Source organism: Mycteria americana, chromosome 13, assembly GCF_035582795.1.
Source record: "Mycteria americana isolate JAX WOST 10 ecotype Jacksonville Zoo and Gardens chromosome 13, USCA_MyAme_1.0, whole genome shotgun sequence".
Classification (NCBI taxonomy): domain Eukaryota; kingdom Metazoa; phylum Chordata; class Aves; order Ciconiiformes; family Ciconiidae; genus Mycteria; species Mycteria americana.
In genome coordinates, this window is record NC_134377.1 from 6,350,064 (window position 1) to 6,368,451 (window position 18,388).

General features: G+C 38.2%; 1 protein-coding gene across 4 annotated transcripts in view; it reads right to left on the minus strand.

The window, feature by feature from the left end:
* SPPL3 (signal peptide peptidase like 3) overlaps positions 1-18,388 on the minus strand; it is a 63,459-nt gene that overhangs the window by 9,848 nt on the left and 35,223 nt on the right. For 3 of the 4 annotated variants that reach the window (XM_075515955.1, XM_075515957.1, XM_075515958.1), the window contains 5 exons: positions 15,022-15,099; positions 8,787-8,881; positions 5,622-5,741; positions 2,252-2,330; positions 1,350-1,462 (listed from right to left, as the gene is read on the minus strand). In XM_075515955.1, the coding sequence (XP_075372070.1) occupies positions 1,350-1,462; positions 2,252-2,330; positions 5,622-5,741; positions 8,787-8,881; positions 15,022-15,099 (485 nt within the window). The remainder of the gene's footprint in view (positions 1-1,349; positions 1,463-2,251; positions 2,331-5,621; positions 5,742-8,786; positions 8,882-15,021; positions 15,100-18,388) is intronic. The other variant, XM_075515956.1, reaches the window with a different exon arrangement.

Below are 18,388 nucleotides of genomic sequence, written 5' to 3' on the forward strand. Positions count from 1 at the left end.
TCAGACTCAAGTGCTCACAAAAATAGCTACTTTTAAGTAAATGCATCTGTCGATATCTCAGTGTAGACAAGTCTTTTCAGATTTTTCCAAAATCCACACTTGACACTCCATTTAGCTTTGTAGCTACTGCAGATCAAAAATCACCCTTGATTTCATGGTGGGCCACTCTGCTTAACACAAATCATCTACATTTTTTTCATTTAGTATCTGGGTACTTTAAAAAGTATTCCCTAACATACAACAGGTGGAACTTTTAAAGCATAAAAAGCATGAAAGAAATGTAATGCCTACATACAAAGAAATAATCAAGGTTCCATGAGAGGTTTCAGTGCTAAGGACTTTCTGCTGCTGCTATCTCATTTAGGAGGAGCCGGAAAGCTGATGGGATATATGTTTTCTATTGCAACAAACAATTTCAAGGGCAGGTAATGTTGTCCCAGCTATTTTTCCTCAAGCAATCACCACCTCGGGGTGCCATTTCACGAGATGTCCTAAGCTAATTTAGCTGCCTGACACTGCCAAGAAGCAGAGGTCCTGCTCCTGGGTACCTCTTCATCCCTTTGCTATCATATCCACTCCATCCTCTCAGATCCCGTCATGCTGCCACTTACCTTTTGCCAAATTTAGCACATACCTGACTGCACAATAATCCAATTCATCTCACTGCAGCAGCAGAAAAATAGCCTGGCGAAAAAAGAGTACGCTGCCATTCTAGTGAGCTGAATCAGTTTACCATGTGATTAAATGAGTGCCAGAGCTAGCACAAGAGATTTGGAAGGGAGGAGGAGAGGAGGAAAGCTCCTTTTTGGAACAGTAAGCTGTGAATTCAGTTCAACCAGCATGGGGGGGGGCAAGTCACACCTTCAAGCCAACTGGATGCCTGCCAGCTTCACTCATCTCACCATCCTAACTGGCAAGCATCAAAGAGATCAAAGACAACCAGCTACTGTGAACTGTCTCACAACAAATTATTTGATCATCTGAACCAAAAAACAAGATGCACAGCAAAAATTAACCAGATTGTTAAGATCAAGTTATGATTCATAAACAACTACTCTCTCCACACAGCTTTAACTAAAACTGGCGATCCACCCTATGCCACACAAGCGCAGACTATCTTTCATGAGTGTTCTGGCACTTCCTTGGAAGCTTTTATGAACCAGAAAAACAGGTGTCCCAAATACTACCCTGGCGTGTTCCTGACAGCTGTTGTTTTCAGGGAGTCTACCACACAATATTACAACTCAGCAGCCATTAATATTAGCGAATTTCACCAATCATCACCAGGTGACTGGATGTGTCAGAGCAGGGACAAACCAGTAGTAAAATCCCTTCATTCACATACTCACCATCCATAAGGAGCCAGTGGCCAGTTAGGACCCAGATAAGGACAAGCATCACAGACAGAGAAAAGGAGAGCAACTCAGCAGCAGTGAAACGCCCGCAGCAGCCAAAGGAAATCCTAGGAACAACATATAAACATTAGCTAGAAGACTTTATGTTTCCATTTAAAGAACAGAAAATGGATGCTGTTGGAACAAGGCTCAACTGCTGATGAAAGATGCCAAGAACAACTGCAGGGAAGTTCCTTTGCCACAAATAGGTACCAAAACAGCAACAAAATAAAAGCTTTCCTCACATTCATATAATGGGTGTAAAGCCTGAACTGCAGAGATGGAAAAAACCCTCTAAGTCCTGGCACCTCTCTTGAAATTGTTACCATGAATGCTATTTCCTAGTACCATCTAAGATAGTGCTTTTTGCAACATGAACTCCAGTCACAAGGTTAAAAAAAAAAAAAAAAAAAAAAAAAAAAAAAGGTTAGTTTCCAAACATGACATTAACAACTGCAATTTTCACCAGTGTAACTGCAGTCTCTGCAGTTACTGCAGAAAGAGCCAGCATTAAAATCCATAGCCCAACATTATAAAACATTAAAATCCAATACCAAATCCCAAACTCTGAAATCTCAGTCAAAATAAGCCAAATTTCTTAAAAACCGCTGTTGGGAAATCTAGTCCCCTGCAATGGTACCGCATTTCCCAGGCTGACAAGCATGCGTGACGTGCAGAAATTGTGCTTCCCAGTTCCAAAGTGGAAACATGGTGTTGGCACAAAAAAATATGCACAAACATCAGCCCTGAAGCCCTGAGGTTAATGCTCGTAACCAAAGACTCTGTTAAAGAATGCTCATTAAAAGAAATAAATACAATATACAAGAAGAGGAGCAAAAGATTTCTCAAGTCCTTACTTGTTTTGAGGTGAACAAGGCCGTGTTAAGTACTGGCACATCGGGAGCAGAAGGAAAGCAAAAGCTATTGTTGCAAGGACTAGAAAAAGAAGAAAAGGTAATATTAGTACATTCAGACCTAATTTCTACAGTACACAAACAAGCTTCTCCGATTTGAAAAAGCTCTTGCAACAATGTCCTATTATCATATGCTGCAGTATTATTAAAGCAAGAGCAGCTAAAGGCTCCAAGGTTTTCTGCAGAACTTCTATTGTTAGTATGCTTTCAAACTTCAATCAAAATAAAAGTTCTCAAAGGAATGCAACGCCCCATCCCCAAACCTTAAAAAAAAAGTCTTAAAGCTATTCATGATCGTGTCAGCAAGAAGTAGTTTTCAAATATTCTGAGAGTCAAAAAAAATGAACTTACTACAAACTGGTTGAGATTCTTTTAAAGTTCTTCAACATACGACAGAGACTAAGTAAGCATAATAAAGGAGTTTTTTCCACTTTTTAACTAAGATAGTTACTTTTTCCCCCATTTCACTCAAACTCCTTTATTCATTACTGAAACACAGTACAACTTAAATAAGTTACATCCAGTAGCTGGCAACTTAAATTTTTTAAAATACGAAGTGCTTTAAGTTTTTGAAAACAAGACGATAAAAATACATAAATATCCAAATAGACTATTTCCTAAACATTTTCTTTTTTAAGAAGCATATTTATCTCACCCACACATTTGTAAAAACATTTAGTAACTGCTGGTATTTATAATCGTTTTTCCTTCCTTTTTTTTTTTTTTTTTTTTAATAGCAGCACTGAATTTGCACTAAGGACTGTTTAAAAGGCTGAAGAGTGAGGGCGTGGAGACACAGAGGTGTCAGCAGCATGCATCCAAAACTGCTGTAGCAAGAACAGACTGAAATGAAAATGGAAGAGTCGCTTGACATTTTCTGCATGCTGCAAATCAAATCTTTGTGCTGTCCTCTACTCATTCCTTAAAAAATTGGGATGGTTGTTGTTGGTTTTTAAAAGGGATTTTTTTTTTTCTCTTCTCAAATGAAGATGATGGGACGGAATCAAACATTCTCTTTAGTACACACCTTAAGCCAACTGGGGAAAAGAAATTGGTTTGGTCAAACCACATCTTTTCACCCCTCAATTCTGCCCCTTCTGGTGGGATAAAGATTAAAAAAAAGATCATTTTAAAAGAAAATTTTAAAAAGCATCTATGCAAACAGCACCATGGAAACTCACGGTTCTATCAATATTTCAGAGAGGAGGAAAGAAAGCAGAATGGGTAGGGAAAGAACAAAGTGTGTGGCAACTCTGCATACCTTGAACTAGGAAGTTTTTCAGAGGTGCCTGGCAAAGAACAGTACACAGCAAAACCTGTGCCCCTGCTGCCTCACTGCCTGCCTGTGCCCTACTCTGCCTCCACCACAGCGGAACTAACTCTTCCTCGCCCAGACTGACCCTCTATGCCCTTGGAATGTCTCCTTCCCCTTCCTCCCCTCCAGCTCTTCTCAGCAGGGAACCCTGCACCTCCGGTCCTGGTATCCCCAACTGCTGCCACCCCAAAACTGGGCTCATTCAGAGAGTGTAAGAATCAAAATGTAATCACGCTAATACACGGTGCCCACGAGTACCCACTCTCAATCTCATTCCAGACTGTCCAGGCTTTCAGTCCCAAGTTTTCTCTTCCCTCTAGTCTCAACACCTATTATTCAATTGGCAATCCCTTGGCTTAACTCCTGTCTGCAGGCAATGTGCCAACTCTTCAGCTCTGCCCTCTGCTTAGCAGCTGGTCCTGGCCTTGGGCTGTTGCTGTACCTACCCCTGCTCCTGACTCTTCCCTGAAAGGCCAATCTTTGCGGGAGAAAGATTTAAGAGGGGTTTAAGAAACCAGACATCAGCTATAATTTAGAAGTCCCCCCACATCAGCCTCTAAAATCTACAAAAAGAGGATGTAAAACAGCACTACTTGAGCTTCAGAGGACAGAAGTCCCACAGTTCCCAAGTCCAGCAGGGTCTGCATCCTGCTGTATCGCCTCTAATGAAGCTTGCATTTTAGAGGTTCTGAGGCCAAAGTCCCCTGTGCTTAATGACACGCTCTGATGCTGATGCAAGACCAAGGAAAAGCACAGAAGTATCATAAAACCAGGTTCAAGAAGAAAGATACCCAAGTGCACTAATCCAGACAGACTCAATCCTCTTAAACCTGCAACAAGCCCCAACTGACAATATCGTCTAATTACACACCAAATGTTACAAATAAAGTTACAAATGTCAAGGTCATTCTGGAAATAAATGGACCAATAAGCTTGACAAGTTAAAATTTGTCTTTTGTCATAAATCTTCCCTTATAATATCTTACTTACATGTGTGTGTATATATATTCCCCTAATACCTAGCACACAGTAAATTTATATGAAGTAATAATTTATTTTTAATAGGAAAGAATACATGTGACATAGGTCAAAGTTATAAAAGTAGTATTCAACATATCTCTACAGGACTGTACCTGCAGAGATAGGATTCTCACGACTCGTGTCAAGAGCAGAGATTTAGATTTCACCCATCAATATCAGCCCTGTTTAAGAGGCTGGAGAGGATGTGTAGCTCAGGAGTTAAATCATGAGGGAAAAGCCTGCACTGCATATACATGAAGTAGGAGAGGATGAGAGGTACATAGGGGTTTAAAAATCTTCACAGACTCAGTATGTGGACTGAGGAGTACAATTTTTGAAAGCTGCTGCAAATTTGGAGCAGTAGGAAGAACCTTGCTACCCTGAACAGCAGCTGGTCTCTTGAAGAACTGCAAAAAGATCAAAAGGCCAAAATTTTCCAAAAATCAAAGCCCTGGTATTTACTTAAATGACCAAATGACATTTTTGTTCTAAATTCAAGCAGTGCAAAAGAATAACACTCAAAATGCTAGTGAGACCAGAAGTACCCTTGAAACAAAGAAAAACTGCATAACAGCAAAAACCAAAATTAAACTAGGGAAAGAAGTCTCTGGATAGGATCTCCCGAGTTATGCTATGACCCTATAAAGGGCTTGAATTATGAAATACCATGCACAGTTCTGAGCACTGATTTATAAACAAGTGAACTTTATGTAAAATAATACATCCAGCATCTCTCAAAACTCTGGCAATTTATAGTTCAGTAGGTGTTACAAATCTCTAAGTGGAAAATACTTCTCAAATAATACTTGTCACTTTATTAATAGCTACAGAGACATGAAAATGCAACTGTGAAACCTGATGAGGTTTGTTTTTTTAAATGTACTATGACATGTATTATAATTCTCACCAACAATATTTAATTATATCAATGCTTTCTGTTCTATTCCAATTCTTATAAAGAGAAGGAAACGTAGTCACCTGCTGTGCATATTGTAAAGACAACTTGAACTGAATCAAAGAAGAAGAACATAACTAGGAGAGACACAGACGCTCCGATCGGCAGGAACAACGCCTGGGTGGAATCAATGGTTTGAATACCTGCAGAAGAAAGAAAGTGACATTTACCTGGGGCTATTTCTTACCACACACATATTGACAGCCTGTCCTCACCAACACAACTGAGGACTCTGACAATATATTCCATTTCAGTGCTGGTGCAATAGATGTTTACTCTGAGATCCTCGTGCACTATCATAACCAAGCACAGCAGTCAGTAGAAAGCACTCCAGCTAAACTGCACGACAGCAGTGGCTGGGTGTGTACAGCAACAGCCCTGCTTTGCAGAATCCAAGAACTGAAAGCTGAAAGAAAATGTATTAATTTTTTCTTATGCGTAGATAGAATGAATAACAAATTACAAAAATTAAGTTATTTAGGGATTAGGAATCACATAGCAATTATATATTTGCTTCATTTTACACTAAACAACATAAACGTGTTGAACAGAGCATATTGAAGTTTTATTTAACCTCTCAGCATGAGCTAAAGAGCCTGACCAACAGCAGAGCTGCCGACAGTGTTAGGCTGACCGAGCTCAGGCAAAGGCTGCCACAGCTTCGAATTCCACTTGGGCGAAGGCCACCATGCACTTAAATTGTATCACTGATTGCAATCACCAGATAACATCAAGCCTAACAATAAAGGGCCATTTTCAAAAAACACCCAAGTCAAAAGTTCAGAAACCACCTGTTTATGAAACTACCAACTCAGTCCGGCATGCACTATAATTGCCTTTTATGCTAAAAACCAACAAAAACTCATGCTCACACTTCATAGCTGGAAGCAATTTTAAACAGTGCAGAGATACTGAAGTATTTTATTCCGATTATTTCCCCCACCTCAACCATGCAGTGTGACTACCAGGGATATTAATAGTGGGACAGGACATTTTTTACTATATTTTACCGTGAGTTTTTAAAATTACTAACAAAATTGAGAAGATCAGGCTTCGAAAAGCCCACCTATCCCTGCAAATTCTAATACTTAACCAGTCTCTATAGCTGTATTTACATTTGATCATGACTCGGGGGAGAAAGAAGCCATAAGTAGTAACCCAATTAAAAATACAAGACATACTTATACTTGTAGAGCATTAAAATAACAGGTAACATCTGAAGTAGTCACTTGATAAGAAGTATCCAAAATGTCTCTAATGAAAAATTAATACAAGACTCAGACCAAGATGAGATGTAAAACCAGATTAACATCACTGTGGTATCCCAAAATAATTACACGCTGCTGTACGAAGCACGGTTTTACCAGTCCCAGGATTTTAAGGATGAGCTTTTAGGTTATCAAGCAAAATATCTGTGCGTATGTATGTACGCACGTATACACAAGACATACACATACAAGTAGATATACATGCACATTGTTTGTGCGAGTGTTTGAGAATGTGTCTATTTTATTTTTTTCCGTGGAAGAGTAGCAAGTTGTCTAAATAACGGGTTACCTACACAACCCATAGTTAGCAATGTATCTGAGCATGCTGAAAACCTCAAACACACGTGAAATGCACTCACTACAACTTAGTATCTGTCATAAGTATTTAACCATTTCCATAAAAGAAAAGCTAAATAATGAGCGTGGAAGCCATGACACTTGCACTGTATAAACATTTATTAGTTCAGGTCACGGATCTATTCTTCTTAAACATAAGTAGCACAATAAATTTTAAAACCAAAAAGCAGAACAACTCAGTCACTTGGGATTTCTGCATGACTGAGGTCTGGTACAAAAGGGTAAAGTACAGTATAGATGGTCCAGTGATGACAGTGCGAAGACACAGAAATTCCTGTGTTCTAATCTGTGACTGAGATCTAGTTCCTCCTGCTTTGAGAAAGAGCATTTATTCACATGCCCTTCGACTTCCCAAGGGAAAAAACAAACAAAACAAAACCCCAGAAACGGCATACTACAAACCACCTTGGCATACGGGAATTAGTGCCTGCAGTGTTAAATGTCAAAGTTTTAATTTCATTTCTGATCATTCTGACAGCTAATCCCCTTAATGTGTTTATTCCCCAGCCCCAGACTGTCTTCTCTTACTTCCCAGATGCCAAAAGCCTCAACCGTTCATTGCTGAATCACCAAGCACAGCAACCTCTTTGCTCTGTGTTGTCAACAGAAGCAGTGCTCTGACAACCATGTAAATTCCAAGAGTCTACATTAAAAAAAAAAAAAAAAGGCAAAAGGGACAAAAGACACATACAACATAATAGATGTTATTAATTTTATAATTTTTAAGCTATATTTCTTACTTTAAACAAAGCAACCTTAGCAGTCAGGGTTTTGTGCACAGGGCTGCTCACATATTTCTCTCCTGTCTTCTAAACTTGCTGAAACTATTCATTCTAGAGCCTGTTCTCAGAATATACCCATATAAACTGCTGTAAGTTAAACTCAGGTGTGAATTTACAGCACATTGTGTACAACACATTCCACTCTAACTGTTCACATACATATTTTAACCTGCAAAACAGTGCATCTCAAATGGCCAAGCTGCCTGGAATCTATTAATAGATTACAGAGGGGACAATAAACATGTAGGAGCTGACATGTTGATCCCCACTCCGAATAGATTGTGTGTAGACACCTATTTTGTTGTGCATTATAAATGAGTTGCCCAAAGCCATGTAAACTCCTTACTTCACTTTCTCTGTTGATACAGCTGAATCACCCTTATGGACTTGTCAGCATACCATGAGATCCCTCATTGCTTATGGACTGGCTAATACATCGTAGTGAGAAACTCCAGACAAAAAGAAATTACAGCCCCTTCTCATAACTGTGTGGTGTTTTTTTAAAAGTCAAGCAGTTTCCATTTCCACAAAACCTGAGAAATTGTGCAGCATGCAATTTCTATGCATTACTGAAATGTTATGTTGATGTTTTAAATTTAGCTTCCATGGGCATGAACTAGATAGCAGTATTAGCGCATGGCAAGATGGTAAGTGCCGAGACAAAACAGTTCCATTTTGTCAGGTGAATCTACAACCCACGTAGCTGAAACACACAGACAGATGAAGCAAAGAAGATGCAGCACACTGAAGCGATGAAAGAAAGGTAAGGAGTAAAGCTAACCCTTACTGTTATTGGTGCTGTTGCCATTAAAAGACCCAGCTGCGCTGCTATTGTCTTTCTCTTTGTCTTGATTCTCAAAGTCCATGTTAAGAGACCTGCAGGAAACAAACAAACTTAACAGGCAAGTTTCAAATTCCTATTTAGGCTCATCAGCTGCGGTCTCATTACCGTTCTACCACAGCACCCTCTCACTGAAAAAGCCCTTCAATGCTGGTTATTAGAAAAAACACCATACACACTGGAAAATTAAAACACCCATGCTTATAGTTACAGATGAGGCACCAAATCACACAGGTTTTAATAGTGCCTAGTCATACACTATTAGACTAGTCACCCTAGTGTCTGAACTGGTAAGCGTTAACAACAAACTGCAACAAAGATATTTATCTGAATTACTGGCAACTGTAGAACATGATGGAAATGCAATAAACTTTTCAATTCTCTGATGTATACGAACTCTTTCCAAGTTCTCATTTTGATCCTTTTCATTCAAATTTAACTATCAGGTTTCATTTTTAAAACAAGATTATTCCCTTCCTCTAAATCTTGTTGTGAATGATGACCAAACCTAGCTTATAAGTACTTGGCTGCTCAATGTAAGGTCTTACTTAATTGAAAAAGTTTCAGCAAAGCCTAGAAAGTAATCAGAAAATAAAACATATTTTAGATGCAGGCAGAACAGATGACCAGAGGAAGCTCTGAATAAATAGCACAAATTGATATAACTTAGTTCATCCATAGGACCTGACAACATTCCCCTATGTACCCAGCTCAGCTCTAATTGGATTCATCTTTTCATTTTGATATACACACTTTAAAGAAGTTCCAAAATAACACAGTATTCTACCCCTTTTGCCACAGTCTTTGACTTTGATGCAACTTCTAAATTACATTCTAACAAATCTTGGCATAACTTTCTGAAGCAGGGGAATTTCATTTAAGGTCTGTTTTGGCCAGCAGCAATTTCTATCGTTAAATTCTAGGTTGTTTTATATAAAAATACTAGCAATAAAGTTTATCATGATAGTTTTTCACTCTGATACATGCATGTTATCCATGACTTAGCTGCAGATTTATTTATTCAAATAAGCTATAGAGAAGCACTGTACAGCTCCTGTCTTATGTCTGCAGCAGCGTCAAATACCAAGTATTTCAATAAAACTTCCAGGTCAATAGGCATTAAAATCCTTTCCAAGTTGAGCTGTGAGTAATTGTACTATGCAAAGTAAACAAATTTTATTAATTTGTCAGCCAAGTAAAAAACACACCACAATCTTCTACGCAATTCTATAGGCATCAAAGTTGTTTCATTTTCATGTATAGGTTACCTACTGCAATGCACAGGTGAGCAATTGTGTGCTGCAGTTATACAACCTGAAATCAAGCACATATAGGTCTATAGCATCAAGATAGGTGTGGTGTGTTAAAGAAAGAGGGGTTGAGCAGTTTCACTGTATAAAACAAAAACAAAAAAAAAGGCTCTTCCAGTCTAACCCAGGTTTGTTTCTTCTGCTTCTATTATGCAAGTGCTCCCAAACAGTGGTATGAAACTGAAGCAGCTTTTGGGCTCAGACAAAATATGAGGAAGCTTCAACCTCAGACATACAGTACTTCTACACAGATTGTGGATCGTCAACTAAAAAGTTATCAAAAATACAGAGAGGCAATGGAGAACACTAAAATTCTAACAAATTAATCTGTTCGTAGCTTGTTCTTCTAAAGATCCCTCTGCTCTGCATCTTGTTTGGAGTGCCTTTATCCTTCATTCAGGCTTCCTTTTTCCCCATTAAAGCACTGTAGCCTCATAATTTTCCTCTCAAGCTATAAAAATCCAGGAGGAGGCTGACAGCCCTCCAGGACTTGATCCAAGATTCAGCCAAACAAGATAATTCTTTTCTCAGAGCAGCTTCTCTCTTCATTCCTCTCTGAATTAGCACAGTTTAGCAAGAACTTCACACCGTCATTCTCCCAGTGGCATCGGGCAAGCCATAATTTAAGGGATTGCTATCAGCAAAGAAAACTGGAAAGAAACTATTAGATCTACTGCTCATAAACAACCGCAGCCCTTTTTCTTCCATTGCAATAGTGTCAGCAATTATTACATTATTACCTATAAATATCCCTACCTCAAAAGTAAGCATAAATTAGGGAATTACTTTCACTTAGCAACACACCTGCTCCAAGATCCAAGACAACTTCTGAATAATATCCAACCATTTTATGATTTGGCCCTCCCTCTGCTACAAATGATCACTAACATAACAAAAAAATTGAGATGTAATCACTAAAACATCCTCCAAGAAAGTTAAAAATTATATTGTAAAACAAGATACACTGAAAACTACTGGACTGTAAAGAAATTGCAAGCTGAGAAACATTTGCTTTTTTGTTCAAGTTTCTGCTGGGCTTCCAAAGGCAACATTCAGCCAGCACCTCCCATGGGGCAAGAGACTACGCAGTTGTTTCTTCTGTGGGTCCTCACAGTTCAAGTTGGTAGGATTTCTAGCACAATGTTTCAAAGCAAGCACAGCTCAGCCTCCCACAGGGAACCACTCAGTAGGGTTACACTAAGGCCAAAGGAATGAGTAAGCCGCTGGCACATTATTATCATGAAAGTTCAGATTCAACTATGGATCACTTCCACTGCAGTAATGCTTCGGGGAAACCCTGCAGGAAAATATTCTTATGAAACAATGGGAGAAATATGAAAGCAAGTATGTATCTATAGAGTCGCTTGCAGATGCAATATATTCTTGCTTTACTTAGTGAGGACAGTCACCCATCTTAACAGCTCTGGGACTATGAGAACAGTGGGCTGCAACAGAATTGCCAGATTTCAATTGCTCTAAATAAAAAACTACAATCAGAATCAGTCATTGACCTGAGACAGTTTAATTCAATCAAATCTCAATGCATATTACAGAGAGAGAGCCTAAAATATGTTATGTGCTCTAACATTGCTACAGTTGCTTATAAAACATTGCTGTGAGGTTAAAGGACAAGTTCCAGTGCAAGATCTGGAGTGGGAATAAGAATAGGGGAAACAATAGCAGAAAGTGCACATAAAAACATTTTCACTGCCTAGCTGGAGTAAGAATGCCTGAGTCCCACATCTCTGGTAAGAACATCTCACCTTCAGCAGCTATTTTATGTGCACCCACTAGTGCGTGCACACGTGCAGACAACTTTTGCAGCATTCGGTGAGAAGGTCTGTCCAAATCCCTGACTCCACCCTGCCAGCGCTGTGGCTGTAGATGCTTATGATCTCTGCAGCCTTTCTCTTTAAGTTTTATTGTGAAATATGTATCCTGATTTCTGCAAATGTCAAGTCGTAAAGCCAACCATAAGAACACTGTTTGCACTATTTTCTATTTACACACATATTTTAGGCACCCAAAGCCTAGAGATGGAAGACACCAGTTTCATCCCATGCTTCTTGGTTTGGTTTAAAGGGAGACACTTGAACAGGTAGATTGTGGGTTCAACCAGGCTTTACATAAGCTGAGAGACCATGTCTGGGTGTGGGATAGGATAGAAAAAGATTTAGCTGTTCCTGCCAGCAAAGTAATCCCAGCATTACAGAGAAGCACTTGGATAAGAATCTGTGGCTGTCTTGCAAGAACCCATAGGATACAATGTCTCATGCTAAGCTCACCTCTTTAAAAAAACATAACTAACACATATACTTGCATGCTCCAGTTTACAGCTTGTAACAGTTTAAAAGATTACACTTGCCCCTTTGGCAATCCATAAAGTACACCAAGTTCAAGGACTGAGAGACAGTCAGAACATATATGGGAGAGATGCACAGAAGGGCTTGAAGCTAGAACTCCTGACCCAGCACAAATATAGGGAGGAAACACTTGTTCACCCACAGTAAGAGCAGTGGGAGCTCAACTCTACAAACTGTACTTCGTTCTGGATGCCGACTTTACCCATGATCTATTAGACATTTTTCTGAATATCTTGGGGGTTTGGGGGTTTTGTTTGTTTGTTTCATTTTTGGACAAACACTGCTTGTATGGATAAGGACAGTGGACCAAGGCTTTCCTTTGTTCCCCTGAAACCTCTTGCATTAGATTAGATCCACCATACACATGGATTTTATCCTAATGACTCACCCACCCAATTCCTTCTGATCCTATTACTGCACTTCTGTTTAAGTCACTTGCCAGCAATACCACAATAACTCTATTTGCTTTTCAGACTGAAAATTAGAAACCAAACCCGCTTTCTGCAACATGAAGGTTAACTCAGGAGTCCTATTTGCTTTTTGTCTTATGACAGCTCCATTTGAGACGAAACGCTCAAATCTAGAAGACATCATTATTGCCATTTGAGAATGAGCACCCTAAGCTGTAACCTTCATCTTTCCAGCAAGTCACTTTTCTAAGAAAATCCACCCACTTTGCCCGAAGTTTTTATTTTACTACTTCAGGAATTTCCAGATGAATATAATTTTACAACTTACTACCACACTTTAATTTGTTAAATAACTTAATTGTATCTTAGACCCCTTTGTTAACATCACTGTACAACGTTCTGTAAAAAACTGCTTTTGACCTCACTTGCTGACCAAACAGAATAGGAATTTGTCCAAGTCACCATCGTAACTGCAGGTTTCAGCTCAGACATCTGCTAAAGAAACTACATATAGGAAATTAATTAGGAAATTAATTTTAAAACTATGGCACCCTATCTTGGTCTGTAAGATCTCGCATCTTGGGGTCTTCAGGATAGGAAAAAGGAAGTGGACTAGAACAGGACATTTCCTCAACTGATTTGCATCCATGACCATTGCACTACTTCATCCAATAAGTCAGATTGTTCTGAAGTTTGCAGTCCTTCTTACATGAGCAGTTTTAAATGCAAATCATAGGACAAGATGGTAAAAGAGCATGTGTATATAGGAATAGGATGGCAAACAGCAGGGGAAAATTTTTAAGAGCTCTGAGAAGGGCAGGCAATTTAAGTTCAAGCACTCCTGCTGTTTTATATTGCATTATGTTTTCACAATTGAATTTTAATAAATGCTATGGGTTCTTGCAGCCAGATGCATAGTTCTTTTTTACACAACTGCATAAATTCAAGTAGTTAGAAATTGAATTAGTCCCCCAACTATATGCTAGACTGACTCAAAACTTTAAAAAAACCCTAAACAAATGCAACCTTTTATTTCTTTTTTTTTTATTTTCATCATCTCTAGATTTTGTCTTCTTAAGGCCTTCTATTTTAATTCTGTCAGCAGTGCTGCTACCTAATACTCGCTAGCAACAACAGACAGCTCTTATCAAAAATTGGCTCTTTCATTATATGATTTTATTAACTTATGAAGGCAACTTAAAACCTCTTATCCTAACAGCTGTGACTTACATCATATGTATGACCATGGCTATCATCTATTTCAGGAATACTCACAGCAGTTCAGAGACTTCATAGTGAATATATGGCCTTTTACCACAGACTTGTTAAATGAAGCAGTGTTCTTCAAGAAACAGGAAGAAAAACATGCTGTACTTGAAAAAAATAATACTTTCATGCTGTGATTAATTTTTTTTTGTCAGTATGAATCTCATTCCTTAGGTGCCACTACATTAAAACAAACTGTATAATACAAGCTGCAAGTCTAAAGGGACAACAATGTTTTCTCTAAACTGTACTCAAGTCTCCTAGAGTGGGGCAAATTTGATTTTTGAATATTCAAACTTATCCTGCAGCAGTTCTCAGACACTTTGCTGGAATTCAACACTGCTGATGTTTCCCACTTCTCTATTAAGCTGTTACTCACACTCAAGTAAATAGCACTGGGACTCGGGAATCTCTGTTTTACAAGACTTGTTTGCAATCACAACAAGGACATGCTGAATCGACCAACACTGAAACATTATATATAAAATTCTACTATCAATAACATTACATTGCTATCTCTCTCGACAATCCTTTTATACCCTCCAAAACACAATTGTACAGAGTTGTCTTCAAGGACTAACTTGTAAGTTATCTTATATGTGCTTGTAACTTGACATACAATTATGTCTTTCAGAAACCCCTACCAGCTACTTTTTCTTCCTTTTTCATTTCCTTTTCAGAAGCAAGAAATATTTAATCTACATTAGCCATCAGCCTGACAAAGATACAGTGAAACAAAAGGCATAAACATAAACTGTATTCAGTCACTTGCCATATTTTTATTTGAAAAAGAAAAATTCTCCAGAATCTTAAAGAAAAATCTTACCTGAAACTCCCGTAGACTATGAGGAGAATAGAAATCAGGAAAGTAGACACTTGACTGGAATCCACAAGGGAATATGCCCTGGAATTGGCAAAAAGAAGGCAGGTGTGTCATTGCAAGTGTCCATTTCTCCACTGCCATTTGCTAATTCTTTTTCTTATTATAATACAAATGGAGAACTGGATGACAAATCTTTATAGCAGCTCTTTCTAAAGTTCTTGTATCATAAAACCTGTAGCTTTTAAATTAGCTTTTTATATTCAAGACTGCAGCATGCAAAATCTGTACAACAACCAAAGGACAATTCAAAATCCTTGTGGTAATTTGTTCTGAACTCGCCACATTCAGACTTTTTTTCTCAAACACATTAAAATTGCTTCAATTGCAACTACTGCAACCTTGCATGTAAATAACATTAACCTGTTTTCTGTAAGACTTCTTACGTTTGAACTGGTAACAGTTAAGTTGCAATATGGCAGTCGAGGTTCACTTAGTCCAGGAAAAAAAAACAAACCAAAAACCCAACCCCCACAACAAGCTGCAATATACATTTATTAAACCACACACAGTATTTCCCTATTACATCTTGCAGACCACTTGATACAGGATTCCCCATAGAAATTTCAGCAGGAGACTTAAAACTCAGAGTTAACTTAAAACTGAGTTATTTAGACAGATTTCCTGATACAACATACCTTTGTGTTTAAAGCACAGAAATATAAATATTAATATTCACTGATTTTTTTCCTATCTTTGATAGGCCAAACCCTACTCCGTAGCTTACACTGAAACTTCTTTTGATCTGGACATTGGGACAGAGGCAGCCACAGCAAGTTCCCAGCTGACAGCCAGCTGGAGAGAGTGGGGTTGATACACTAGAGGACAGAAAATCCTTTAAGAGGACCTCGAGGAATGGACAAACAAGAAGATGACAGCTCTAAAGACAAGAGAAATGATCACTCCCTCTACTCAGTGCTTGTGAAACCATATCTCGAGTATTGCCTACAGTTTTGGGGGCCCCAAAGCAGAAAACCACTGGTGCACTGGAGTAAGGCAAGCAGAGGGCCACCACCACGTTGGCGGGGGTATAACATACGAGGAGAGGCTCCAGCAGTCGCACTACAACTCCCAACGGTTTTTCAACAACTTGTGCTACAGTAATGGAAAAGGAGAAGAATAATGCCCAATGTTAATTGCATTAGTCTTATCCTACAAAAAAGATAACTAAACATTTCTGAAAACCAACAAAAAAGCCTAATTTCAGCAAGACTATGGATATGGAACAAAGATAATTGAATTACATGATAGTTCCAAATTAAATATCACTAAGCAAATAAAAACTAAAGCTACAAGACAGTTAAAGAATCACTCATCCCATTCCCAATTTAAAAGCAATTTAGAGAAAATTACCAAACCACTAGACACACACTTTAAGATACTTTTTTTAATATATAAACACAAATGTGAACTTTCTACTATAGAAATTCAATATTAAACATCACTGAAAAGCAGACTGCCTCTTTTGGATGAAATTATATACTTGTCAAATAAGCTTTTAAGAAATGAGAAACTACTTTTGTAATTAACATAAATAACTTGAACATTACCCCACACTAAAAGTGAAAAACAGATGTCTTATTTGCTCATAAAGTTGGCCAACACATAAAGACGATCCTAAGCTTTATATTTTTTTTTTTTTTTATTTCGGTCATGTTTGACCTTTAGTTTCCAGGCTGTGGAACAGAGGTCTTAAAAGCATCCATGAAGATCAATATACTGAATTGCAAATACATGCAATATGTAACTAAGCACTTACAATCAGTATATATATAAATGCTGTTCAGGTTATATACAATATAGTTCATGGCATATTATTTCTAGCCAGTGATTGCAGCTAAGCAGACACGGCTTAGGATGAAGAAATGGCTTAAGGATGAGCACACTAGTTTTATGTCCTGTTACTAGCTTCAATTTCAGGGAGAAGCATTCCCTCACCCGACCTTGAGTGAAGGGAAAGGGAAACTTCGTATCTTGTTTGGATTTGAGAATAAATAGTGGAATTAATCTATTAAAAGAATCTTCAGGAACTCCAAATTTGTAAGAAAAGCAAAATGATTGAATGGAATTAAACATGTCCAGGGTTATGCACTAAACTTTAACAACTGATGTTCATAAAATTGTATCTTCATAAATTGGCAAATACTTTTGAGATTAACAATGTTTTCTATATAATTCATCATTCGGTGGCAACTTTGGAAGCTATGATAATTAAAATGCCATTTCATCATAATTACTAAACATTAGTCAAAACAAGGCTGTAAATGTTAGAAAGATTTATAAAACAGATAAAATAAGGATGATACACGGATCATGGATCAGCCCTGTGCATAATCCATTAAGTTTTGTATTAAAAACTGAGGGCCTTTTGGTACGATGAAAGCAACTGAATACCTGCAAACCCGTTCTAAACAATGATCTAATACGCCATAACCCTACTGATAGGCTGCAGTGATGATTAGGACAGCAATCTGCTGATTCTATGCAAAGGAGAAATGAGAATTAAAGTCCTTCCATCCTGCACAAGAAAAGTGCAATAGTGTAATTATAAACTCATCGCAGACCAGCGATGTTTCCTGACTTCTCCACACAGAGATCTTACAGCAGAACATCCTAAAAACTCGATGTTGGTATCACAATTATGTTCTCATGTTCAAAATCTCATGTTCACTGACACCCCAGCAAACAGGGCCACGGAGGTACATTCACACTTTCCTTCTTCCTGAGACAGCTGGACAAAGAGCAACGCAAAACACACACAGTATGACAAGTCTACGAGTAACCGCACAGCGAGAGTCAAGCAAGCAGCTCGGGCATGTCCAGATTCCATCCAAAGTTTCCAACACAAGTAGCCCACAAGCAACCTTCGAGAATAATTTTATAATGCTGGAGTGAACCTCATTGTAATAAAGCCCTGCATCTTTTTAACATCTAATTTCCCTACATTAGACAAGGTATTGCACAAAACCTGAAAGCAGAACTGATTCCTAAAATCCTAACCGCTGGACAGTTCATTAAGAGACTAAAAACCCTTGATCCCAAATAAACACTTTCTAATGCATGAATCTAGACTAGAGATAATAAGCAAATGACAGCATCACGTGAAAGAATCGAGAAGTAAGATTATTTTAAAGTTTTTAATATTATTCAAAATGCCAGACAGTGACCTGCAAACCCGTTTGTATTTTTAACTGAAATTTAAATGACCTTTGACAAGTCCAACAGAGTCCATATGCATATAGCTGGATTCTCCTATAAGCATATTTCAAGTATGCAAGTTCGCATACTCCCACAGCCAAACATGGCATCAGTG